General features: G+C 46.8%; 1 protein-coding gene across 1 annotated transcript in view; it reads right to left on the bottom strand.

The window, feature by feature from the left end:
• The window catches only part of LOC130197622 (dual specificity protein phosphatase CDC14AB-like), a 34,511-nt gene extending 15,279 nt beyond the window's left edge, over positions 1–19,232 (bottom strand). The window contains exons 1-2 of the mRNA XM_056420374.1: positions 18,718–19,232; positions 17,663–17,708 (exon numbers count right to left, since the gene is read on the bottom strand). Coding sequence (XP_056276349.1) covers positions 17,663–17,708; positions 18,718–19,232 — 561 coding nt within the window. The remainder of the gene's footprint in view (positions 1–17,662; positions 17,709–18,717) is intronic.
• Between the last annotated feature and the right edge of the window lie 4,976 nt (positions 19,233–24,208).

The following is a 24,208-nucleotide window of genomic DNA, read 5'->3' as shown; positions in this document are numbered from 1 at the left end:
CATATTACCCCACTAGAGAGCTTGTCGTACCATGTTACCCCACTAGAGAGCTTGTAGTACCATGTTACCCCACTAGAGAGCTAGTAGTACCATGTTGCCCCACTAGAGAGCTTATAGTACCATGTTACCCCACGTGAGAGCTTGTAGTATCATATTACCCCACTAGAGAGCTTATAGTACCATGTTACCCCACTAGAGAGCTTGTAGTACCATGTTACCCCACTAGAGAGCTTGTAGTACCATGTTACCCCACTAGAGAGCTTATAGTACCATGTTACCCCACTAGAGGGCTTGTAGTACCATGTTACTCCACTAGAGAGCTTATAGTACCATGTTACCCCACTAGAGAGCTTATAGTACCATATTACCCCACTAGAGAGCTTGTAGAACCATGTTACCCTAATAGAGAGCTTGTAGTACCATATTACTCCACTAGAGGGCTTGTAGTACCATATTACCCCACTAGAGAGCTTGTAGTACCATATTACCCCACTAGAGAGCTTGTAGTACCATATTACCCCACTAGAGAGCTTGTAGTACCATATTACCCCACTAGAGGGCTTGTAGTACCATATTACCCCACTAGAGAGCTTGTAGTACCACATTACCCCACTAGAGAGCTTGTAGTACCATATTACTCCACTAGAGGGCTTGTAGTACCATATTACTCCACTAGAGGGCTTGTAGTACCATATTACCCCACTAGAGAGCTTGTAGTACCATATTACTCCACTAGAGGGCTTGTAGTACCATATTACCCCACTAGAGAGCTTGTAGTACCATATTACCCCACTAGAGGCTTGTAGTACCATATTACCCCACTAGAGGCTTGTGGTACCATATTGCCCCACTAGAGGCTTGTAGTACCATATTACCCCACTAGAGAGCTTGTGTACCATATTGCCCACTAGAGAGCTTGTGGTACCATATTACCCCACTAGAGGCTTGTGGTACCATGTTACCCCACTAGAGAGCTTGTAGTACCATATTACCCCACTAGAGAGCTTGTAGTACCATATTCCCCACTAGAGGGCTTGTAGTACCATATTACCCCACTAGAGAGCTTCTAGTACCATGTTACCCCACTAGAGAGCTTGTAGTACCATATTACCCCACTAGAGGCTTGTAGTACCATATTACCCCACTAGAGAGCTTGTAGTACCATATTACCCCACTAGAGGCTTGTAGTACCATGTTACCCCACTAGAGAGCTTGCCATATTGCCCCACTAGAGGCTTGGTACCATGTTACCCACTAGAGAGCTTGTAGTACCATGTTACCCCACTAGAGGGCTTGTAGTACCATATTACCCCACTAGAGAGCTTGTAGTACCATGTTACCCCACTAGAGGCTTGTGGTACCATGTTACCCCACTAGAGAGCTTGTAGTACCATGTTACCCCACTAGAGAGCTTGTAGTACCATGTTACCCCACTAGAGCGCTTGTAATACCATGTTACCCCACTAGAGAGCTTGTGGTACCATATTACCCCACTAGAGGCTTGTAGAACCATGTTGCCCCACTAGGGGCTTGTACCATATTACCCCACTAGAGGCTTGTAGAACCATGTTACCCCACTAGAGAGCTTGTAGTACCATATTACCCCACTAGAGAGCTTGTGGTACCATGTTACCCACTAGAGAGCTTGTAGTATCATATTACCCCACTAGAGGCTTGTAGTACCATGTTGCCCCACTAGAGGCTTGTAGTATCATATTACCCCACTAGAGAGCTTGTGTACCACATTACCCCAATAGAGGCTTGTGGTACCATGTTACCCCACTAGAGGCTTGGAGTACCATATTGCCCCACTAGAGGCTTGTAGTACCATATTGCCCCACTAGAGAGCTTGTAGTACCATGTTGCCCCACTAGAGAGCTTGTAGTACCATGTTGCCCACTAGAGGGCTTGTGTACCATGTTGCCCACTAGAGGCTTGTAGTACCATGTTGCCCCACTAGAGGCTTGTAGTACCATGTTGCCCCACTAGAGAGCTTGTAGTACCATATTGCCCACTAGAGAGCTTGTAGTACCATGTTACCCCACTAGAGAGCTTGTAGTACCATATTGCCCCACTAGAGAGCTTGTGGTACCATATTACCCCACTAGAGGCTTGTAGTACCATATTACCCCACTAGAGAGCTTGTAGTACCATATTACCCCACTAGAGGCTTGTAGTACCATGTTACCCACTAGAGAGCTTGGTACCATATTACCCACTAGAGGCTTGTAGTGCCATATTACCCCTAGAGAGCTTGTAGTACCATGTTACCCCACTAGAGGCTTGTGGTACCATATTACCCCACTAGAGAGCTTGTAGTACCATATTGCCCACTAGAGGCTTGTGGTACCATGTTGCCCCACTAGAGGCTTGTAGTACCATATTGCCCCACTAGAGAGCTTGTAGTACCATATTACCCCACTAGAGGGCTTGTGTACCATATTACCCCACTAGAGGCTTGTGGTACCATATTACCCCACTAGAGAGCTTGTGGTACCATGTTGCCCCACTAGAGAGCTTGTGGTACCATGTTACCCCACAAGAGAGCTTGTAGTACCATATTACCCCACTAGAGGGCTTGTAGTACCATGTTACCCCACTAGAGGGCTTGTAGTACCATGTTACACCACTAGAGAGCTTGTAGTACCATGTTACCCCACTAGAGAGCTTGTAGTACCATGTTACCCCACTAGAGAGCGTGTAGTACCATGTTACCCCACTAGAGAGCTTGTAGTACCATGTTACTCCACTAGAGAGCTTGTAGTACCATATTACCCCACTAGAGAGCTTGTAGTACCATGTTACCCCCTAGAGAGCTTGTAGTACCATATTACCCCACTAGAGAGCTTGTAGTACCATGTTACCCCCTAGAGAGCTTGTAGTACCATATTGCCCCACTAGAGAGCTTGTAGTACCATGTTACCCCACTAGAGAGCTTGTAGTACCATATTACCCCACTAGAGAGCTTGTAGTACCATGTTACCCCACTAGAGAGCTTGTAGTACCATATAGATAGATAGATATATACTTTATTAATCCCCAAGGGGAAATTTGTCGAGCCAGTAGCAGCAACACACAAGAATAAAAAAACAAAACACAAAATATAAGAAGGGTTAGGGTGATCTGGCAAGAGGTGAACTGTTGTAGAGCCTCATAGCCGTCGGCAGGAATGTTCTCCTGTATCTGTCCTTGTGGCAGCGGAGCGTGAGGAGACGTCTGGAGAAAGTACTCCTCTGTCCCTGTAGGAGGTGGTGGAGAGGGTGGTCCGGGTTGTCCAATATGGACACCAGTTTCTTCAACGTCCTCCTCTCCACCACCTGTTCCAGGAGCTCCAGCTGGCAGCCGATGATGGAGCCAGCCTTCCTAACCAGTTTGTTAGACGGCTGGTGTCACCGGCTCCGATGCTGCTCCCCAGCAGACAATGGCAAAGTGCAGCACACTGGCCACAACCGACTGGTAGAATAACTCCAGCATCTTGCTGCACACGTTGAAGGATCAAGCTTTCTCAGGAAAAAGTCGACTCATCCCCTTCTTGTACACAGCGTTGATGTTGGCCTTCCAGTTCAGTCGGCTGTCGATGGAGCCCAGGTACTTGCTCCTCCACCATGTCCACGTCCACTCCCAGGACACTCAGAGGTGTAGGAGCTGTCGCCTTCCTCCTGAAGTCCACCACCATCTCTCTGGTCTTGGCCACGTTCAGCCGCAGGTGGTTCTCATCGGCCCACTTTACAAAGTCACTCACCACTGCCCTGTACTCCACCTCCCGTCCATCCCTAATACACCCGACCACTGCAGAATCATCAGAGTACTTCTGCAGATGGCATGACTCCGTGTTGTACTGGAAGTCACTGGTGTACAGGGTGAAGAGGAAGGGAGACAGAACAGTTCCCTGTGGGGCTCCAACATCACTGACCACCGTTCCAGACAGCACACGCCCCACTAGAGAGCTTGTAGTACCATGTTACCCCCTAGAGAGCTTGTAGTACCATATTGCCCCACTAGAGAGCTTGTAGTACCATGTTACCCCACTAGAGAGCTTGTAGTACCATATTACCCCACTAGAGAGCTTGTAGTACCATGTTGCCCCACTAGAGAGCTTGTAGTACCATATTGCCCCACTAGAGAGCTTGTAGTACCATATTACCCCACTAGAGGGCTTGTAGTACCATGTTACCCCACTAGAGAGCTTGTAGTACCATATTACCCCACTAGAGAGCTTGTAGTACCATGTTACCCCACTAGAGAGCTTGTAGTACCATATTGCCCCACTAGAGAGCTTGTAGTACCATGTTGCCCCACTAGAGAGCTTGTAGTACCATATTACCCCACTAGAGAGCTTGTAGTACCATGTTACCCCACTAGAGAGCTTGTGGTACCATGTTGCCCACTAGAGGCTTGTGGTACCATATTACCCCACTAGAGCTTGTAGTACCATGTTACCCCACTAGAGAGCTTGTAGTACCATATTACCCCACTAGAGAGCTTGTAGTACCATGTTACCCCACTAGAGAGCTTGTAGTACCATGTTGCCCCACTAGAGAGCTTGTACCATATTGCCCCACTAGAGAGCTTGTAGTACCATATTACCCCACTAGAGGGCTTGTAGTACCATATTACCCCACTAGAGAGCTTGTAGTACCATATTACCCCACTAGAGGGCTTGTAGTACCATGTTACCCCACTAGAGGGCTTGTAGTACCATGTTACCCCACTAGAGAGCTTGTAGTACCATATTGCCCCACAAGAGAGCTTGTAGTACCATGTTACCCCACTAGAGAGCTTGTAGTACCATATTACCCCACTAGAGAGCTTGTAGTACCATGTTACCCCACTAGAGAGCTTGTAGTACCATGTTACCCCACTAGAGAGCTTGTAGTACCATGTTACCCCACTAGAGAGCTTGTAGTACCACATTACCCCACTAGAGAGCTTGTAGTACCATGTTACCCCACTAGAGAGCTTGTAGTACCATATTACCCCACTAGAGGGCTTGTAGTACCATATTGCCCCACTAGAGAGCTTGTAGTACCATGTTACCCCACTAGAGAGCTTGTAGTACCATATTACACCACTAGAGAGCTTGTAGTATATGTTACCCCACTAGAGAGCTTGTAGTACCATGTTACCCCACTAGAGAGCTTGTAGTACCATGTTACCCCACTAGAGAGCTTGTAGTACCATGTTGCCCCACTAGAGAGCTTGTCGTACCATATTACCCCACTAGAGAGCTTGTAGTACCATGTTACCCCACTAGAGAGCTTGTAGTACCATATTACCCCACTAGAGGGCTTGTAGTACCATGTTACCCCACTAGAGAGCTTGTAGTACCATGTTACACCACTAGAGAGCTTGTAGTACCATATTACCCCACTAGAGGGCTTGTAGTACCATGTTACCCCACTAGAGAGCTTGTAGTACCATGTTACACCACTAGAGAGCTTGTCGTACCAGATTACCCCACTAGAGAGCTTGTAGTACGATATTGCCCCACTAGAGAGTTGCCTCACTAAATGTGGGGCTACTTGTGGTCCCTAGAGTCTTAAAGTAGCATGGAGCCAGAACCTTCAGGTATCAAGCTCCTCCTCTTTTATGGAATCAGCTTCCTCTTAATTAATTGTTTTTATAAATATGAATAATATGTTAAAGCTAACGGTCCAGTGTGGTAAATCTCTGTAAATATATTTTGTATTATATATTTATTTTGTATTTCTCCTCATACACCCACCATATGATCACTGTTTAGTATATCATTTTATTTTACTGTATTTAAAATGGGTAATTCTCCCAGAGTGACTTGGGATTCCAGAATAGACCGAGCATAGGCCACATAGCCCACAGCAGATCATGAACTATTCTGTCCCTTGTGTATGAATGCAGAAGGAACTGATGTCACCACAAGCCTGCCCCCCGGAATAAGGGGGAGGAGACAAGGGGGAAATTTGGAGGAGGGAATTTTTAAACCCTATTCCGGAAGAACCCAGGGGAAAAAGGCCAAGGAGACTCTCACTGGGGTCCCTTTAGGAAACTTTTTGGGGAACCCCCTTTTGGCCAGGGGAGCCCCTTTTCCCCTCTTGGGGGGGAAAATCTTTAACACCTTTTGGGAAAATCCCGGGGGAAAATAGGCCAAAAATTTTTAACACCCTTGGGGAGGAACCCCCAAAATTTTAAGGAATTTCTTAAAATATTGGAAAAAATTATTAACACTTTTGCCATTTTCCCCCGAGGGAAACCCCTTCTTTTTTCCTGATTTTTTATCGAATTGGCCATTTCTATTTTCTTTTGTCAACTTTGAAGGTTTTTTGAATTTAATGCCCGGAATCCCACTTTACCCCTTTGGAGAGGACCTTTTCCCCTAAGGGTTTTCCCTTTTTGTGGTCGGGGGGAAAATTTTTAGGTTTTACCCATAAGCATATTCCCTAAAAAAACCAAAGTCCCCTGTGAAAGTAGAGAGAAGAGCTTTAAACAGAAATATATCATCACAAAGGATTTTCCTGGTAAAAATAGCTTAACAAAAATTGAGTTGACTCTAGGAAAAAGGGAAATTTCCTTGGGCCGGGTTGAGAAATGGTTTAACATGAGCATAAATTATAGGGCAAAAGAAGTGCCCTAAAATTTTTCCAATTAAAACTGTTTTTTTTGGGGTTTACATACTATTTACCCTACACTTTTTTCAAAAGTTTCATTTCTTTGAAAACCTGTTCTTGGGTCAAGAACTATTTTTTGAAAATGTTAAACTGGGTGGAGGATTTTGAGGGCTCAGGACCGGGGGTTTGTTGGGAAGGGGTATTGGAAAACGGGCTCGGGTAGAGTGTGGGCTTTCCCTAAAATAGGCCCCAAAAAACCCCCCCCGGACAAAGGGGGTGAGGGCGGGCCTTCTGCCAAACCCTAGATGTTTGTTACGGACTTCCCACCAGGCGCCTAAAACCCCAGCCAAACAAAGGGGTTTTCCTGGTCCAAAACCCTACCCGGAGAAAATGTTTTGAATGTATAGTTATATTTTTAACTTAAGGAGGAGCGAGTGCAACGTCACCAGGGTTGGGGTTGGCAAGGCAGCTTAGAAAACCCGGAAGCCCAAGGGATGGGATGAACGGGAAGCGCTGGGTGAAGCAGGAGGCCAAGAACCCTTAAAAACCCGGGGGAGGGGGGACATGGAAAGGGCCAGAAAACCCCTTAGGGGAAGGGCAAGGGGTGGTGGAAGGAGGGCCCGGGCGGCAAGAAAACCCCGGGGGGCCAAGCCCAAATTTTAGGTCCGGAACCCCACCATGGAGGAACAGGGGCCCAAGAAAAAGGCCAAAAAAAGGGAAAAGAGCCCAAGGGCCCAGCCTTAGGATGAACGGAGCCGGACATAGGATAAACCCCCGGGCCCAAGGAGCATTAGGGGGCAGGGGGCCCCCAAGGAGCCAATGGGAGGACCCCGGGAAGCCCAGGCACCTGGGGGGTTTAACCCCCGGGGCCAAACCCCCGGGCCCCAAATAGGGATAACCGGGGGGGGAAGGGCACCCCTTGGGTTGCGGAGCCCCAAAAGGGAGCAATGGAGGGAGGAGGAAAGCCCCCGGAAAGCAATGGGGAAATAACAAAGGAGCCCCCAGGCGCCCTGGGAAAATGAACAAGGCCAGCAGCCTTTTAGGGGTGGGGACAACACAATAGTTTGAAAGCCAAAATAAAACGGGGGGAGGCCAACACAAAAAAAGGATAACAAAAGGACAATTTTAGATAACAGAGCCCAGCCCCCCCTTGGTGGCGAAAACGGGTTTTTTTTAGGCCACAGGCCGCACCAGAAACGGGGGGAGCAAAAGAAGAGCCAAGAAGCATAGTTTTAACAACCAAAGGCCCTGGTGGCAGGAGGGAAAGCAGCCAATAAGATGACCAGACCCAAGGCCCCCCTGGTGGCAGAGGAAGCAGCAAAATAAAGCAACTAAAAACCAATGGGTGGCAGAGGAAGCAGCCAATAGGTTTTAAGCCAGAGGCCCCGGGGCCATAGAGAGAAGGCTTTCTCTGTTTTCGCCGGGGAACCCTAGGAAAAATCAAGTTAAAATTAATGGAAACACATCACTACTTTGCTGAATTTTTACCGAAACGTTCTTTCAAGACACCCAATTCTTGAAGGGAGTTTGGTGGTATGGTTGGCTCGCTTAATAATTCGGAACCCAAACTTTTTGGGGGCTTTTTCTCCCCCTTTTTGGCCAAAAGGGGGAGGCAAAGAGGAAAACCCGTCTGAGAACTGAATGTACTATGTCCCCAAAAACTTAAAAGGGCAAAAACACGAGCCAAAAAACCGGCCCATTTGGCCAAATCCCAGGAGGAGGGAAAAAAAAAACCTAAAAAGGCCCGGGCCTCCCAAAGGACCAATAATCAAGGGGACCCAAGGACCGGGGATGAACAGGAGGAAGGGAGAATAGGAAAGGGGGGCCCCAAGGGCAGCCTGGTGAACAGGGGAACCCCTGGACAAGAGGACCCAAGGGCACCCAATGGGATAAAAGGGGCCCCAACAGTGGTGGGGGGGGACCTGGATGCAGGGGGCCCGGGCCTAATCAAGGAGGCCCGGCCCAATAATAAACAAGGGGGAAGGAGAATAATAAAGGACCCAAGGAAAAGGGTAAAAGGAGGAACAGAATGGATAAAGGACCCAAGGCCCCAATAGGAAAACAGGGGCCCGGCAGCCTGGTGACGGGGGCCCAACACCAATGGAAAAGGACCCAAGGACCAAAGGATCAACAGGACCCAAGGGCCCCAAATGGAACAGGGGGCCCCAAGGCCCTGGATGAGCAGGGGCCCAAAGGCAGCCGGGGCAGGGGCCCCAAGGGTGGGGGGGGGCCCAAAGGGCCCCAAAGGGAAACGGACCCAACACCAATGGATGGGGGGCCCAAAGGCGAATGGATGAGGGAGGAAGGGTAGGATGAACAACCCGGCACCAATTAACGGACCCGGAGCCGGTCGGGGGAAGGGCACCTGGAAAACCGGAAAGGGGGGAAATGGATAAAGGAGGAACACCAATGGCAAGAACCCAAGGCGAAAAGGATAAAAAGGGGGCCCGGCCCTGGGGGAAAAACCCAAGGACCCAAATGGTGGGGCCCCAAACACCTAGGGGCAACCCCACCAAAAGGATCGGGGGCCCGGCCCCAAATGGATGGGGGGGCCCAAACAGCCTGGTAGCGGAGGCCAATCGCCAAATGGTGGCAGGACCCCCTGTTTTCCAAAGGAACCCATATGGGTTTTTAACAAGAATAATTCAAATGGAAAACAGATCCTGATTTCTCAGGAAGTAAAACTCGTTGGTCTCGGAAAATTCGGGAAGACCGGGGCCCCTTTTGGGGTTTTTCCCCTTGCCAAACAGCGGGCGGGGGTTTTGGTGTGGGGGGGGAACCCGGGAAGGGACAATTGGGGACAAAATTTGCGGGCAAACCCACCAAAAGTGGACGACAGGGGGGGGGACGGGCACTACCGTCCAACCCCCTCCCAGAAAATCCCCCGGAAAGGATGTGTCGCTATTTATTAGAAAGGGGTTAAAATTGAACAAAAAGTTTTGCGAAACAAGGTGGGAAAAGATTTATTACCGGGGACGGGGGTGAATAGTTTTGGGTTGTGGGTCCAAGGCAGGTAGGGTTTTCCCTTGAACAGGCAAAACTTTTGGGGTTTTTTTCAAAAAAATGACCTATAGAAGGGGGTTTATTTTTATAATGGACAAAGGATAAAGTGGGATAAACGAAAGGAATTTTTAAGGGGCCATGAAAGGCCTCTTTTTTGGTCACAGGTTTGGTGGAAGTTTTTCACCATTGAAGGTGGGGACAAGGGTCAAAGGCAGGTCCATGGAAAGGTTTTTACATTTATTTTTACCTGCAGATCCCTTGGGTCCATTGGGGGCCCAATTGCAAAAAATGCCAAAAAATCCATAATTCCCCAAATCCCCCTGATTAGGTAGGGTTAGGGAGGGCCATCTTTTGTTTTCTAATTTTTGTGATGGGGGTTAAAACCCTTTTTAAAATTTTTAATTTTTAGAGTGTTTGCACAATTTTTGAGCCCGTCAGGATTACCCCCCAGAGCTCTGGTTTCGATGATTTTAAAGGGGTCCTTTACCCTTCCCCAACACCTCCTTTTCGCCCCACACCGGGGGTTTAGGGCGTGGGGCCTATTTTTTGGACCAGGTGGCAGTACCCGCTGTTACACGAGGAACCCAAAAACCCCATGAAAAAGGAAAATTTGGGAAAATCCGGGACCAGGGATAAATACCCGGGGTAAGGGATTCCGAAATTTACGGGACTTCTGTACATCCCGTGGCTAAAGTTTTGTTTTGGGTTTAACAAATACCACCATTATTCAGAGGCGGGAAAGTGTATCGCAGGATGTCCCCACAACAACGTTTTTTTATTCCTTCGCTTAAAATCCGGAAAGGTTTTTTTTAGGTGATTTATTTTTATTTTAGGGGTTTTTTTGAAACTAAAAATATTAAACCAAACCAAATTTTGGGGGAGATTTTTAAGGGGACCAGTTGTTAGTTTGGGGTTAGGGTCAAAAGGGGTAAAATCATAACTAAAAATCTTTCCAAACTAAAAATATTTCCATAATTTTTATAATTTTTTTAACCATTAATTTTTTATCATTAAAAATTTCAAATCATAACAAAATCTTTTAATCCATTTTTTTATATTTTTTTATCCACCTTTTATTTTTTTATCAAGGGGTCAAATAATCATAAAAACCATACCTTTTTTTCCCAATTTCTCAAAAATCCAAAACAAAATTCAATCCCAATCTTCTATATATCCCCCATTCTATTATATTTTTTTTTAAAATCCAAAAAACCCAAAAACTAATATTAATTTCTTTTCCATTTTATATCCAAACTCAATATTAAAAAACCCCATTACCACCAACCCCCCCTTCCAACAATATCTTTCCTATTCTTTTTTCATAATCCATCTTTACCCAAACCACAAAACCAAATACCATAAAAAACAAACTTACCCTCAACCAAACCAACCCTCCCAACCCCTTTAAAACCAAACTCATATCCCCCATCCCCCTAACTCAAAATATTATAATTTCCCAAACCCACCATCAATTCAACTTAAATTTCATTCCCAATTCCACCAACTCTTTTTTTAAATTCTCACTCCACTTCAAATTTTTAAAATATTTATATTTTATTTTCCACATAATATTTTCAATCTCACAAATTCAACTTACTCTAAAACCCACTTTTCATTTTTTAAATTCCACAAAATCATCCCCATAACTCATATCTCATATCCATAACTCATATCTCATATCCATAACTCATACATAACTCATATCTCATATCCATAACTCATATCTCATATCCATAACTCATACATAACTCATATCTCATATCCATAACTCATCAGTATCTCATATCTAATATCATATCTCATAACTCATACATCATATCTCATACCCATCTATATCATCATATCCATAACTCATACATCATAACTCCCCATACTCATATCTCATACTATACATCATATCTCATATCCATAACTCATATCTCATATCCATAACTCATATCTCATATCCATAACTCATATCTCATATCTCATAACTCATATCTCATCCTATATCTCACTCCTAACTCATATCTCATATCCATAACTCATATCTCATATCTCATATCTCATATCCATAACTCATATCTCATCCCCATAACTCATATCTCATATCCATAACTCATATCTCATATCCATAACTCATACATAACTCATATCTCATATCCATAACTCATACATAACTCATATCTCATATCCATAACTCATATCTCATCCCCATAACTCATATCTCATACTCATACATCATATCTCATACCCATTCATCATATCTCATACTCATACATCATATCTCATCCCCATATCTCATATCTCATACTCATACATCATATCTCATACTCCTACATCATATCTCATCCCCATATCTCATATCTCATACTCCTACATCATATCTCATACTCCTACATCATATCTCATCCCCATATCTCATACTCCTACATCATATCTCATACTCCTACATCATATCTCATCCCCATATCTCATATCTCATACTCATGCATCATATCTCATCCCCATATCTCATATCTCATACTCCTACATCATATCTCATACTCCTACATCATATTTCATCCCCATATCTCATACTCATACATCATATCTCATACCCATTCATCATATCTCATACGCATACATCATATCTCATACTCATACATCATATCTCATACCCATTCATCATATCTCATACTCATACATCATATCTCATCCCCATATCTCATATCTCATACTCATACATCATATCTCATACTCCTACATCATATGTCATCCCCATATCTCATATCTCATACTCTACATCATATCTCATCCTCACCATATCTCATCTCATCATATCTCATACTCCTACATCATATGTCATCCCCATATCTCATATCTCATACTCCTACATCATATCTCATACTCCTACATCATATCTCATCCCCATATCTCATACTCCTACATCATATCTCATCCCCATATCTCATATCTCATACTCATACATCATATCTCATACCCATTCATCATATCTCATCCCCATATCATATCTCATCCCATATCCATATCTCATATCTCATTCATCATATCTCATACTCATACATCATATCTCATCTTCATCCCATATCTCATATCTCATACTCCTACATCATATCTCATCCCCATATCTCATATCTCATACTCCTACATCATATCTCATACTCCTACATCATATCTCATCCCCATATCTCATATCTCATACTCCTACATCATATCTCATCCCCATATCTCATATCAAATACTCATGCATCATATCTCATCCCCATATCTCATATCTCATACTCCTACATCATATCTCATACTCCTACATCATATCTCATCCCCATATCTCATATCTCATACTCATACATCATATCTCATACTCCTACATCATATCTCATCCCCATATCTCATACTCATACATCATATCTCATACCTATTCATCATATCTCATCCCCATATCTCATATCTCATACTCATACATCATATCTCATACCCATACATCATATCTCATTCCCATATCTCATATCTCATACTCATACATCATATCTCATCCCCATATCTCATATCTCATCCCCATATCTCATCCCCATATCTCATATCTCATCCCCATATCTCATATCTCATACTCCTACATCATATCTCATACTCCTACATCATATCTCATCCCCATATCTCATATCTCATCCTCATATCTCATACTCATACTCTCTCACATCTCATCCCCATATCTCATCCCCATATCTCATATCTCATACTCATACATCATATCTCATCCACATATCTCATATCTCATCCCCATATCTTATATCATACTCCTACATCATATCCATATCTCATCCCATATCTCATCCTCATACTCATACATCATATCTCATACCCATACATCATATCTCATCCCCATATCTCATATCTCATCCCCATATCTCATATCTCATCCCCATATCTCATATCTCATCATATCTCATACCTATTCATCATATCTCATCTCATATCTCATACTCATACATCATATCTCATACCCATACATCATATCTCATTCCCATATCTCATATCTCATACTCCTACATCATATCTCATGCCCATATCTCATATCTCATCCCCATATCATATCATCCCATATCTCATATCTCATACTCCTACATCATATCTCATACTCCTACATCATATCTCATCCCCATATCTCATATAATCTCATACTCCTACATCATATCTCATCCCACATCATATCTATCTCATACCATATATCTCATATCAAATACTCATCATATCTCATCCTCATATCTCATATCTCATCCCCATCATATCTCATACTCCTACATCATATCTCATCCCATATCTCATATCTCATACTCATACTCATATCTCATACTCCTACATCATATCTCATCCCCATATCTCATACTCCTACATCATATCTCATACCTATTCATCATATCTCATCCCCATATCTCATATCTCATCCTCATATCTCATACTCATACATCATATCTCATCCACATATCTCATATCTCATACTCATACATCATATCTCATCCCCATATCTCATATCTCATCCCCATATCTCATCCCCATATCTCATATCTCATCCCCATATCTCATATCTCATACTCCTACATCATATCTCATACTCCTACATCATATCTCATCCCCATATCTCATATCTCATACTCATACATCATATCTCATACCCATACATCATATCTCATATCTCATCCCCATATCTCATATCTCATCCCCATATCTCATATCTCATACTCATACATCATATCTCATCCCCATATCTCATATCTCATCCCCATATCTCATATCTCATACTCATACATCATATCTCATACTCCTACATCATATCTCATCCCCATATCTCATATCTCATACTCCTACATCATATCTCATACTCCTACATCATATCTCATCCCCATATCTCATATCTCATACTCATGCATCATATCTCATCCCCATATCTCATATCTCATACTCCTACATCATATCTCATACTCCTACATCATATCTCATCCCCATATCTCATATCTCATACTCATACATCATATCTCATACCCATTCATCATATCTCATACGCATACATCATATCTCATCCCCATATCTCATACTCATCATCTCATATCTCATACTCCACATCATATCTCATACTCTACATCATATCTCATCCCCATATCTCATATCTCATACTCATATCTCATACTCATCATCATATCTCATACCCTACATCATATCTCATCCCTATATCTCATACTCATACATCATATCTCATACCCATTCACATCATATCTCATCCCCATATCTCATCATATCTCATACTCATACATCATATCTCATACCCATACATCATATCTCATTCCCATATCTCATATCTCATACTCATACATCATATCTCGTCCCCATATCTCATATCTCATCGCCATATCTCATCCCCATATCTCATATCTCATCCCCATATCTTATATCTCATCCCCATATCTCATATCTCATACTCATACATCATATCTCATACCCATACATCATATCTCATTCCCATATCTCATATCTCATACTCCTACATCATATCTCATCCCCATATCTCATATCTCATACTCCTACATCATATCTCATACTCCTACATCATATCTCATCCCCATATCTCATATCTCATACTCCTACATCATATCTCATCCCCATATCTCATATCAAATACTCATGCATCATATCTCATCCCCATATCTCATATCTCATACTCCTACATCATATCTCATCCCCATATCTCATATCTCATACTCATACATCATATCTCATACTCCATCATATCCCCATATCTCATACTCATACATCATATCTCATACCTATTCATCATATCTCATCCCCATATCTCATATCTCATACTCATACATCATATCTCATACCCATACATCATATCTCATTCCCATATCTCATATCTCATACTCATACATCATATCTCATCCCCATATCTCATATCTCATCCCCATATCTCATCCCCATATCTCATATCTCATACTCCTACATCATATCTCATACTCCTACATCATATCTCATCCCCATATCTCATATCTCATCCCCATATCTCATATCTCATACTCATACATCATATCTCATCCCCATATCTCATATCTCATACTCATACATCATATCTCATCCCCATATCTCATATCTCATCCCCATATCTCATATCTCATCCCCATATCTCATATCTCATACTCATACATCATATCTCATACCCATACATCATATCTCATCCCCATATCTCATATCTCATCCCCATATCTTATATCTCATCCCCATATCTCATATCTCATACTCATACATCATACCCATACATCATATCTCATCCTATCTCATATCTCATACCCCACATCATATCTCATCCCCAAATCTCATAACTCATACTCCTACATCATATCTCATATCCTCATCATATCTCATCCTCATCCCATATCTCATATCTCATACTCCTACATCATATCTCATACTCCTACATCATATCTCATCCCCATATCTCATATCAAATACTCATGCATCATATCTCATATCTCATACTCCTACATCATATCTCATACTCCTACATCATATCTCATCCCCATATCTCATATCTCATACCATATCATATCTCATCTACTCCCATCATATCTCATCCCCATATCTCATACTCATACATATCATACCTATTCATCATATCTCATCCCCATATCTCATATCTCATACTACATCATCCCCATATCTCATATCTCATACTCCTCATATCTCATCCCCATATCTCATCTCATCATCATATCTCATCCATATCTCATATCTCATCCCCATTATCTCATCCCCATATCTCATATCTCATCCTCATATCTCATATCTCACCTCATATCTCATATCATATCTCATACTCCTACATCATATCTCATCCCCATATCTCATATCTCATCCTCATATCTCATACTCATACATCATATCTCATCCACATATCTCATATCTCATACTCATACATCATATCTCATCCCCATATCTCATATCTCATCCCCATATCTCATATCTCATCCCCATATCTCATATTTCATACATCATATCTCATACCCATACATCATATCTCATTCCCATATCTCATATCTCATACTCATACATCATATCTCATCCCCATATCTCATAGCTCATACGCATATGTCATATCTCATCCTCATATCTCATATCTCATACTCATATCTCTCATCTACATCATATCTCATCCCATATCTATCATATCTCATCTCATATCTCATACTCATACATCATATCTCATCCCCATATCTCATATCTGTCTACATCATATCTCATCCCCATATCTCATATCTCATCCCCATATCTCATATCTCATACTCATACATCATATCTCATCCCCATATCTCATATCTCATACTCACATCATATCTCATCCCCATATCTCATATCTCATCCCCTATCTCATCATATCCATATCTCATATCTCATACTCTACATCATATCTCATCATACTCCTACATCATATCTCATCCATATCTCATATCTCATCCTACATCCCCATATCTCATACTCATACATCATATCTCATCCCCATATCTCATATCTCATACTCATACATCATATCTCATCCCCATATCTCATATCTCATCCCCATATCTCATATCTCATACTCATACATCATATCTCATCCCCATATCTCATATCTCATCCCCATATCTCATATCTCATACTCATACATCATATCTCATACCCATTCATCATATCTCATATACATGAGCTGAGTCCCATCACATGCTGAACGGTCAGGACGAGACCAACCACAATAACTCATTCTATTTCTGTTTTAGCTGTTTTAGAGAACAACAACAACAACAACAACAACGGCCTCAGTGTGTCATGGAGTGTTCTGAGTATCTCAACGTGAGTCTGTGGTGGAGTTTTTCTGTCCAGGTATAAATCATGATGTCATCATCATGGTCCGTCTCAACAGGGTTTGGTCTCCAGGTCAATGTGGTTCTTCATATGATGTATGCATGTGTAGATTAAACATGACATATGTTCCAATTGAAATGTACCTGTTGGATATATGAGAGTACAGTCGATCATATGATTTACTCATAAACACCGTTCAGACTTACCTTTAATGAGCTCTGAGGCGCTGTCCGGCCCGGTGTGTTCTGCCATCTGAAGGAAAGACTCACCTCAGAGTTACATATGAAGACTCTTCTGTTCACGCTTGTACTGAAATGTGTTTTACTTGTTGTGAGCTTGGTCCACAACATCACAAATTCTGTATTAAATATGATAATAATCACCAGGTCTACCATCCAGTTTTGCTGAATCTGTCGTTTCTTGCAGTTAAAAACTCCTGAGTCCAAATAATGAGATATTCACTCCAGACTAACGGTCAGAAGGCGGCCGCAGCGTCAACAACTCCACCAAGTCCACCAAACCCAAACCATCCTCACTCAGAGGCTGCTGCTGGGCTGGGAGAGCTCCAATAACAGGATCGATCCAGCTCCAATCACAGGATCGATCCAGCTCCAATCACAGGATCGATCCAGCTCCAATCACAGGATCGATCCAGCTCCAATCACAGGATCGATCCAGCTCCAATCACAGGATCGATCCAGCTCCAATCACAGGATCGATCCAGCTCCAATCACAGGATCGATCCAGCTCCAATCACAGGATCGATCCAGCTCCAATCACAGGATCGATCCAGCTCCAATCACAGGATCGATCCAGCTCCAATCACAGGATCGATCCAGCTCCAATCACAGGATCGATCCAGTTCCAATCACAGGATCGATCCAGCTCCAATCACAGGATCGATCCAGTTCCATTTAGTTGATCAGTCCGTGTCTTAAGTTTCCGTAGTAATCCTCTGACAGTCGAGAGCTGAGGCACCGCTCGGTCAGGCTGAGGGATAATCTCTCCCTGCTCTGCACATGCCCGGTCAGTGACTTCACACTCATGCACACACACACACACACACACCTACACACACACATACAGCTAAAACCATGGCGACTCATTCATGAACGTAGTGTATCGCTGTAATCTCTGATTGACTGAGATGGTAGGTACATGGCTGTGCGTTGGTAGACATATTATTTATGTCTTCATACCTAATGAGTCTTGAATGCTCTTGAGATTGACTTCAATGAGACGGACCACAGGATTCACTCACTGACGGCCAGAGGAATGTAGTTTGTTCCTGTCATTCAGGGGTCTGGATCCACAGCCTGGAGGGTCTGGATCCACGGCCTGGAGGGTCTGGATCCACATCCTGGAAGGTCTGGATCCATGGCCTGGAGGGTCTGGATCCACAGCCTGGAGGGTCTGGATCCACGGCCTGGAGGGTCTGGATCCACATCCTGGAGGGTCTGGATCCACGGCCTGGAGGGTCTGGATCCACAGCCTGGAGGGTCTGGATCCACGGCCTGGAGGGTCTGGATCCACATCCTGGAGGGTCTGGATCCATGGCCTGGAGGGTCTGGATCCACAGCCTGGAGGGTCTGGATCCACGGCCTGGAGGGTCTGGATCCACGGCCTGGAGGGTCTGGATCCACATCCTGGAGGGTCTGGATCCACGGCCTGGAGGGTCTGGATCCACAGCCTGGAGGGTCTGGATCCACGGCCTGGAGGGTCTGGATCCACAGCCTGGAGGGTCTGGATCCACATCCTGGAGCCCTGGTGCCACATTTCCAAGCTGAGCTGTGAGATTCACACGGAGCCGACTGAATCTGTGAAGTCACTCGTGACCCAGAGTGTGACTTGGTGGTCCGTCCGTCTGTCTGGAGCGTCACGCTGCACACAGACCTACATCATGGACGCCTGAGGCAAAGGAAGTCAAAGTACGGCTGTGTTTCCTTGAGGCTTCTCCAGACCCCCGCATGCAGCTGGAGGTGTGGGGCTGCAGAGCAATACGAGACATGGAGATGAGACCTCTGGTTCCCCCAGGGACCAGATGGGCCCACGTCTCCACTCAGACCTGGATCCACGTGGCCTCTCGGATCCAGCTGGACGGCCTCTGGGAGCTGGACTTCACAGCTCAGTCAGAGGTTTTCCTCATGTCTATCTTTTAATGCGAAGATGTCGGCCATGTTGTTGCTGCTGTTCCTTGTGATGCTAACGTAAGACATGCACTCCTGGAGCGTAAGACTCGGTTCTTCATGATTTCCTCGTCTACAGATGGACTTCAACGTGACGTGTGAGACCGTCAGCTCACAGGTCACATGACACTTTGATCCACGTGGACACAGCTACAGAGCCACTCAGGGTTGAGTGTCTTGCTCAAGGACACATCGACTAGGGCGGGGATCGAACCTCCAACCCCCTGATTGAGAGACGGACCTGCTGCCCACCGACCCACAGATCAGAACCCACTCAGGACAAATCGACTCTGCATTCCTGTCGCCCACCAGCCGGTTGGCATGTGTACCTTCTGCGTGAATGACTTTGGTGTTTACTTCTGTTCTAGCGCCACCTTGAGGTGGACAGCTGCGGTGTTGAGCGAATATTCGGTCCGCATGATCTCATTGGTCCCTCGTGACATCATCATGTACAGAATGTCATTCCCTCAGACTCACACAGCGATGACCGACTGGACGCTTCATCAGCACCGATCAGCCTCAATGCTACTTCACATGAGCATCATCGGGTATGTTAGCGTACTGATGTGTATACTTTAGCTTCACAGAGGTGACCCCCGCTGACCCCAGCTTCATAGAGGTGACCCCTGCTGACCCCAGCTTCATAGAGGTGACCCCTGCTGACCCCAGCTCATAGAGGTGACCCCGCTGACCCCAGCTCATAGAGGTGACCCCAGCTGACCCCAGCTAGGTGACCCCGCTGACCCCAGCTCATAGAGGACCCCCTGACCCCAGCTTCATAGAGGTGACCCCTGCTGACCCCCAGCTCATAGAGGTGACCCTGCTGACCCCAGCTTCACAGAGGTGACCCGAGGTGACTGCTGACCCCAGCTTCATAGAGGTGACCCCAGCTGACCCCAGCTCATAGAGGTGACCCCAGCTGACCCCAGCTTCATAGAGGACCCCTGACCCCAGCTTCATAGAGGTGACCCCGCTGACCCCAGCTTCATAGAGGTGACCCTGCTGACCCGACCCAGCTTCATAGAGGTGACCCCTGCTGACCCCAGCTTCATAGAGGTGACCCCTACTGACCCCAGCTTCATAGAGGTGACCCCCGCTGACCCCAGCTTCATAGAGCCCAGCTTCATAGAGGGACGCTGACCCCAGCATAGAGGTGACCCCAGCTGACCCCAGCTCATAGAGGTGACCCCAGCTGACCCCAGCTTCATAGAGGTGACCCCCGCTGACCCCAGCTTCATAGAGGTGACCCCAGCTGACCCCAGCTTCATAGAGGTGACCCCCGCTGACCTCAGCTTCATAGAGGTGACCGCTGACCCCAGCTTCATAGAGGTGACCCTGCTGACCCCAGCTTCATAGAGGTGACCCCAGCTGACCTCAGCTCATAGAGGTGACCCCAGCTGGACCCCTGACCCCAGCTCATAGAGGTGACCCCTGCTGACCCCAGCTTCATAGAGGTGACCCCCGCTGACCCCAGCTTCATAGAGGTGACCCCCGCTGACCCCAGCTTCATAGAGGTGACCCCTGCTGACCCCAGCTTCATAGAGGTGACGCCCGCTGACTCCAGCTTCATAGAGGTGACCCCCGCTGACCCCAGCTTCATAGAGGTGACCCCAGCTGACCCCAGCTTCATAGAGGTGACCCCAGCTGACCCCAGCTTCATAGAGGTGACCCCCGCTGACCCCAGCTTCATAGAGGTGACCCCCGCTGACCCCAGCTTCATAGAGGTGACCCCAGCTGACCCCAGCTTCATAGAGGTGACCCCAGCTGACCCCAGCTTCATAGAGGTGACCCCCGCTGACCCAGCTTCATAGAGGTGACCCCAGCTGACCTCAGCTTCATAGAGGTGACCCCCGCTGACCCCAGCTTCATAGAGGTGACCCCCGCTGACCCCAGCTCATAGAGGTGACCCCAGCTGACCCCAGCTTCATAGAGGTGACCCCGCTGACCCCAGCTTCATAGGTGACCCCAGCTGACCCCAGCTTCATAGAGGTGACCCCAGCTGACCCCAGCTCATAGAGGTGACCCCCGCTGACCTCAGCTTCATAGAGGTGACCCCAGCTGACCCCAGCTTCATAGAGGTGACCCCCGCTGACCCCAGCTTCATAGAGGTGACCCCATGACCCCAGCTAGAGGTGACCGCTGACCCCAGCTTCATAGAGGTGACCCTGCTGACCCCAGCTTCATAGAGGTGACCCAGCTGACCCCAGCTTCATAGAGGTGACCCCAGCTGACCCCAGCTTCAGAGGTGACCCCAGCTGACCCCAGCTTCATAGTAGAGGTGACCCCGCTGACCCCAGCTTCATAGAGGTGACCCCAGCTGACCCCAGCTCATAGAGGTGACCCCAGCTGACCCCAGCTTCATAGAGGTGACCGCTGACCCCAGCTTCATAGAGGTGACCCAGCTGACCCCAGCTTCATAGAGGTGACCCAGCTGACCCCAGCTTCATAGAGGTGACCCCCGCTGACCCCAGCTTCATAGAGGTGACCCCAGCTGACCCCAGCTTCATAGAGGTGACCCCCGCTGACCCCAGCTTCATAGAGGTGACCCCCGCTGACCCCAGCTTCATAGAGGTGACGCCATGACCCCAGCTCATAGAGGTGACCCCCGCTGACCCCAGCTTCATAGAGGTGACCCCCGCTGACCTCAGCTTCATAGAGGTGACCCCCGCTGACCCCAGCTTCATAGAGGTGACCCCAGCTGACCCCAGCTTCATAGAGGTGACCCCCGCTGACCCCAGCTTCATAGAGGTGACCCACGCTGACCCCAGCTTCATAGAGGTGACCCCAGCTGACCCCAGCTTCATAGAGGTGACCCCAGCTTCATAGAGGTGACCCCTGCTGACCCCAGCTTCATAGAGGTGACCCCCGCTGACCCCAGCTTCATAGAGGTGACCCCCGCTGACCCCAGCTTCATAGAGGTGACCCCAGCTGAGGTGACCCCCGCTGACCCCAGCTTCATAGAGGTGACCCCAGCTGACCCCAGCTTCATAGAGGTGACCCCCGCTGACCCCAGCTTCATAGAGGTGACCCCCGCTGACCCCAGCTTCATAGAGGTGACCCCCGCTGACCCCAGCTTCATAGAGGTGACCCCAGCTGACCCCAGCTTCATAGAGGTGACCACAGCTGACCCCAGCTCATAGAGGTGACCCCAGAGGTGACCCCTGCTGACCCCAGCTTCATAGAGGTGACCCCTACTGACCCCAGCTTCATAGAGGTGACCCCCGCTGACCCCAGCTTCACAGAGGTGACCTCCGCTGACCTCAGCTTCATAAAGGTGACCCCTGCTGACCCCAGCTTCATAGAGGTGACCCCTGCTGACCCCAGCTTCATAGAGGTGACCCCGCTGACCCCAGCTTCATAGAGGTGACCCCAGCTGACCCCAGCTTCATAGAGGTGACCCCAGCTGACCCCAGCTTCATAGAGGTGACCCCCGCTGACCTCAGCTTCATAGAGGTGACCCCAGCTGACCCCAGCTTCATAGAGGTGACCCCAGCTGACCCCAGCTTCATAGAGGTGACCCCCGCTGACCCCAGCTTCACAGAGGTGACCCCTGCTGACCCCAGCTTCATAGAGGTGACCCCCGCTGACCCCAGCTTCATAGAGGTGACCCCTGCTGACCCCAGCTTCATAGAGGTGACCCCTGCTGACCCCAGCTTCACAGAGGTGACCCCAGCTGACCCCAGCTTCATAGAGGTGACCCATGACCCCAGCTTCATAGAGGTGACCCTGACCCCAGCTTCATAGAGGTGACCCCAGCTGACCCCAGCTTCATAGAGGTGACCCCAGCTGACCCCAGCTTCATAGAGGTGACCCCAGCTGACCCCAGCTTCATAGAGGTGACCCCAGCTGACCCCAGCTTCATAGAGGTGACCCCTGCTGACCCCAGCTTCATAGGTGACCCCTGCTGACCCCAGCTTCATAGAGGTGACCCCCGCTGACCCCAGCTTCATAGAGGTGAGCCCCGCTGACCCAAGCTTCATAGAGGTGACCCCCGCTGACCCCAGCTTCATAGAGGTGACCCCAGCTTCATAGAGGTGACCCCAGCTGACCCCAGCTTCATAGAGGTGACCCCAGCTGACCCCAGCTTCATAGAGGTGACCCCAGCTGACCCCAGCTTCATAGAGGTGACCCCTGCTGACCCCAGCTTCATAGAGGTGACCCCCGCTGACCCCAGCTTCATAGAGGTGACCCCAGCTGACCCCAGCTTCATAGAGGTGACCCCAGCTGACCCCAGCTTCATAGAGGTGACCCCAGCTTCATAGAGGTGACCCCCGCTGACCCCAGCTTCATAGAGGTGACCCCCGCTGACCCCAGCTTCATAGAGGTGACCCCCGCTGACCCCAGCTTCATAGAGGTGACCCCCGCTGACCCCAGCTTCATAGAGCTGACCCCAGCTTCATAGAGGTGACCACAGCTGACCTCAGCTTCATAGAGGTGACCCCGCTGACCCCAGCTTCAGAGGTGACCCCGCTGACCTCAGCTTCATAGAGGTGACCCCCGCTGACCCCAGCTTCATAGAGGTGACCCCTGCTGACCCCAGCTTCATAGAGGTGACCCCAGCTGACC

This window comes from Pseudoliparis swirei, chromosome 8, assembly GCF_029220125.1.
Source record: "Pseudoliparis swirei isolate HS2019 ecotype Mariana Trench chromosome 8, NWPU_hadal_v1, whole genome shotgun sequence".
In the NCBI taxonomy this organism is placed as follows: domain Eukaryota; kingdom Metazoa; phylum Chordata; class Actinopteri; order Perciformes; family Liparidae; genus Pseudoliparis; species Pseudoliparis swirei.
The sequence above is the reverse complement of the archived record's forward strand: the minus strand, read 5'-3'. Positions and strand labels throughout refer to the sequence as shown.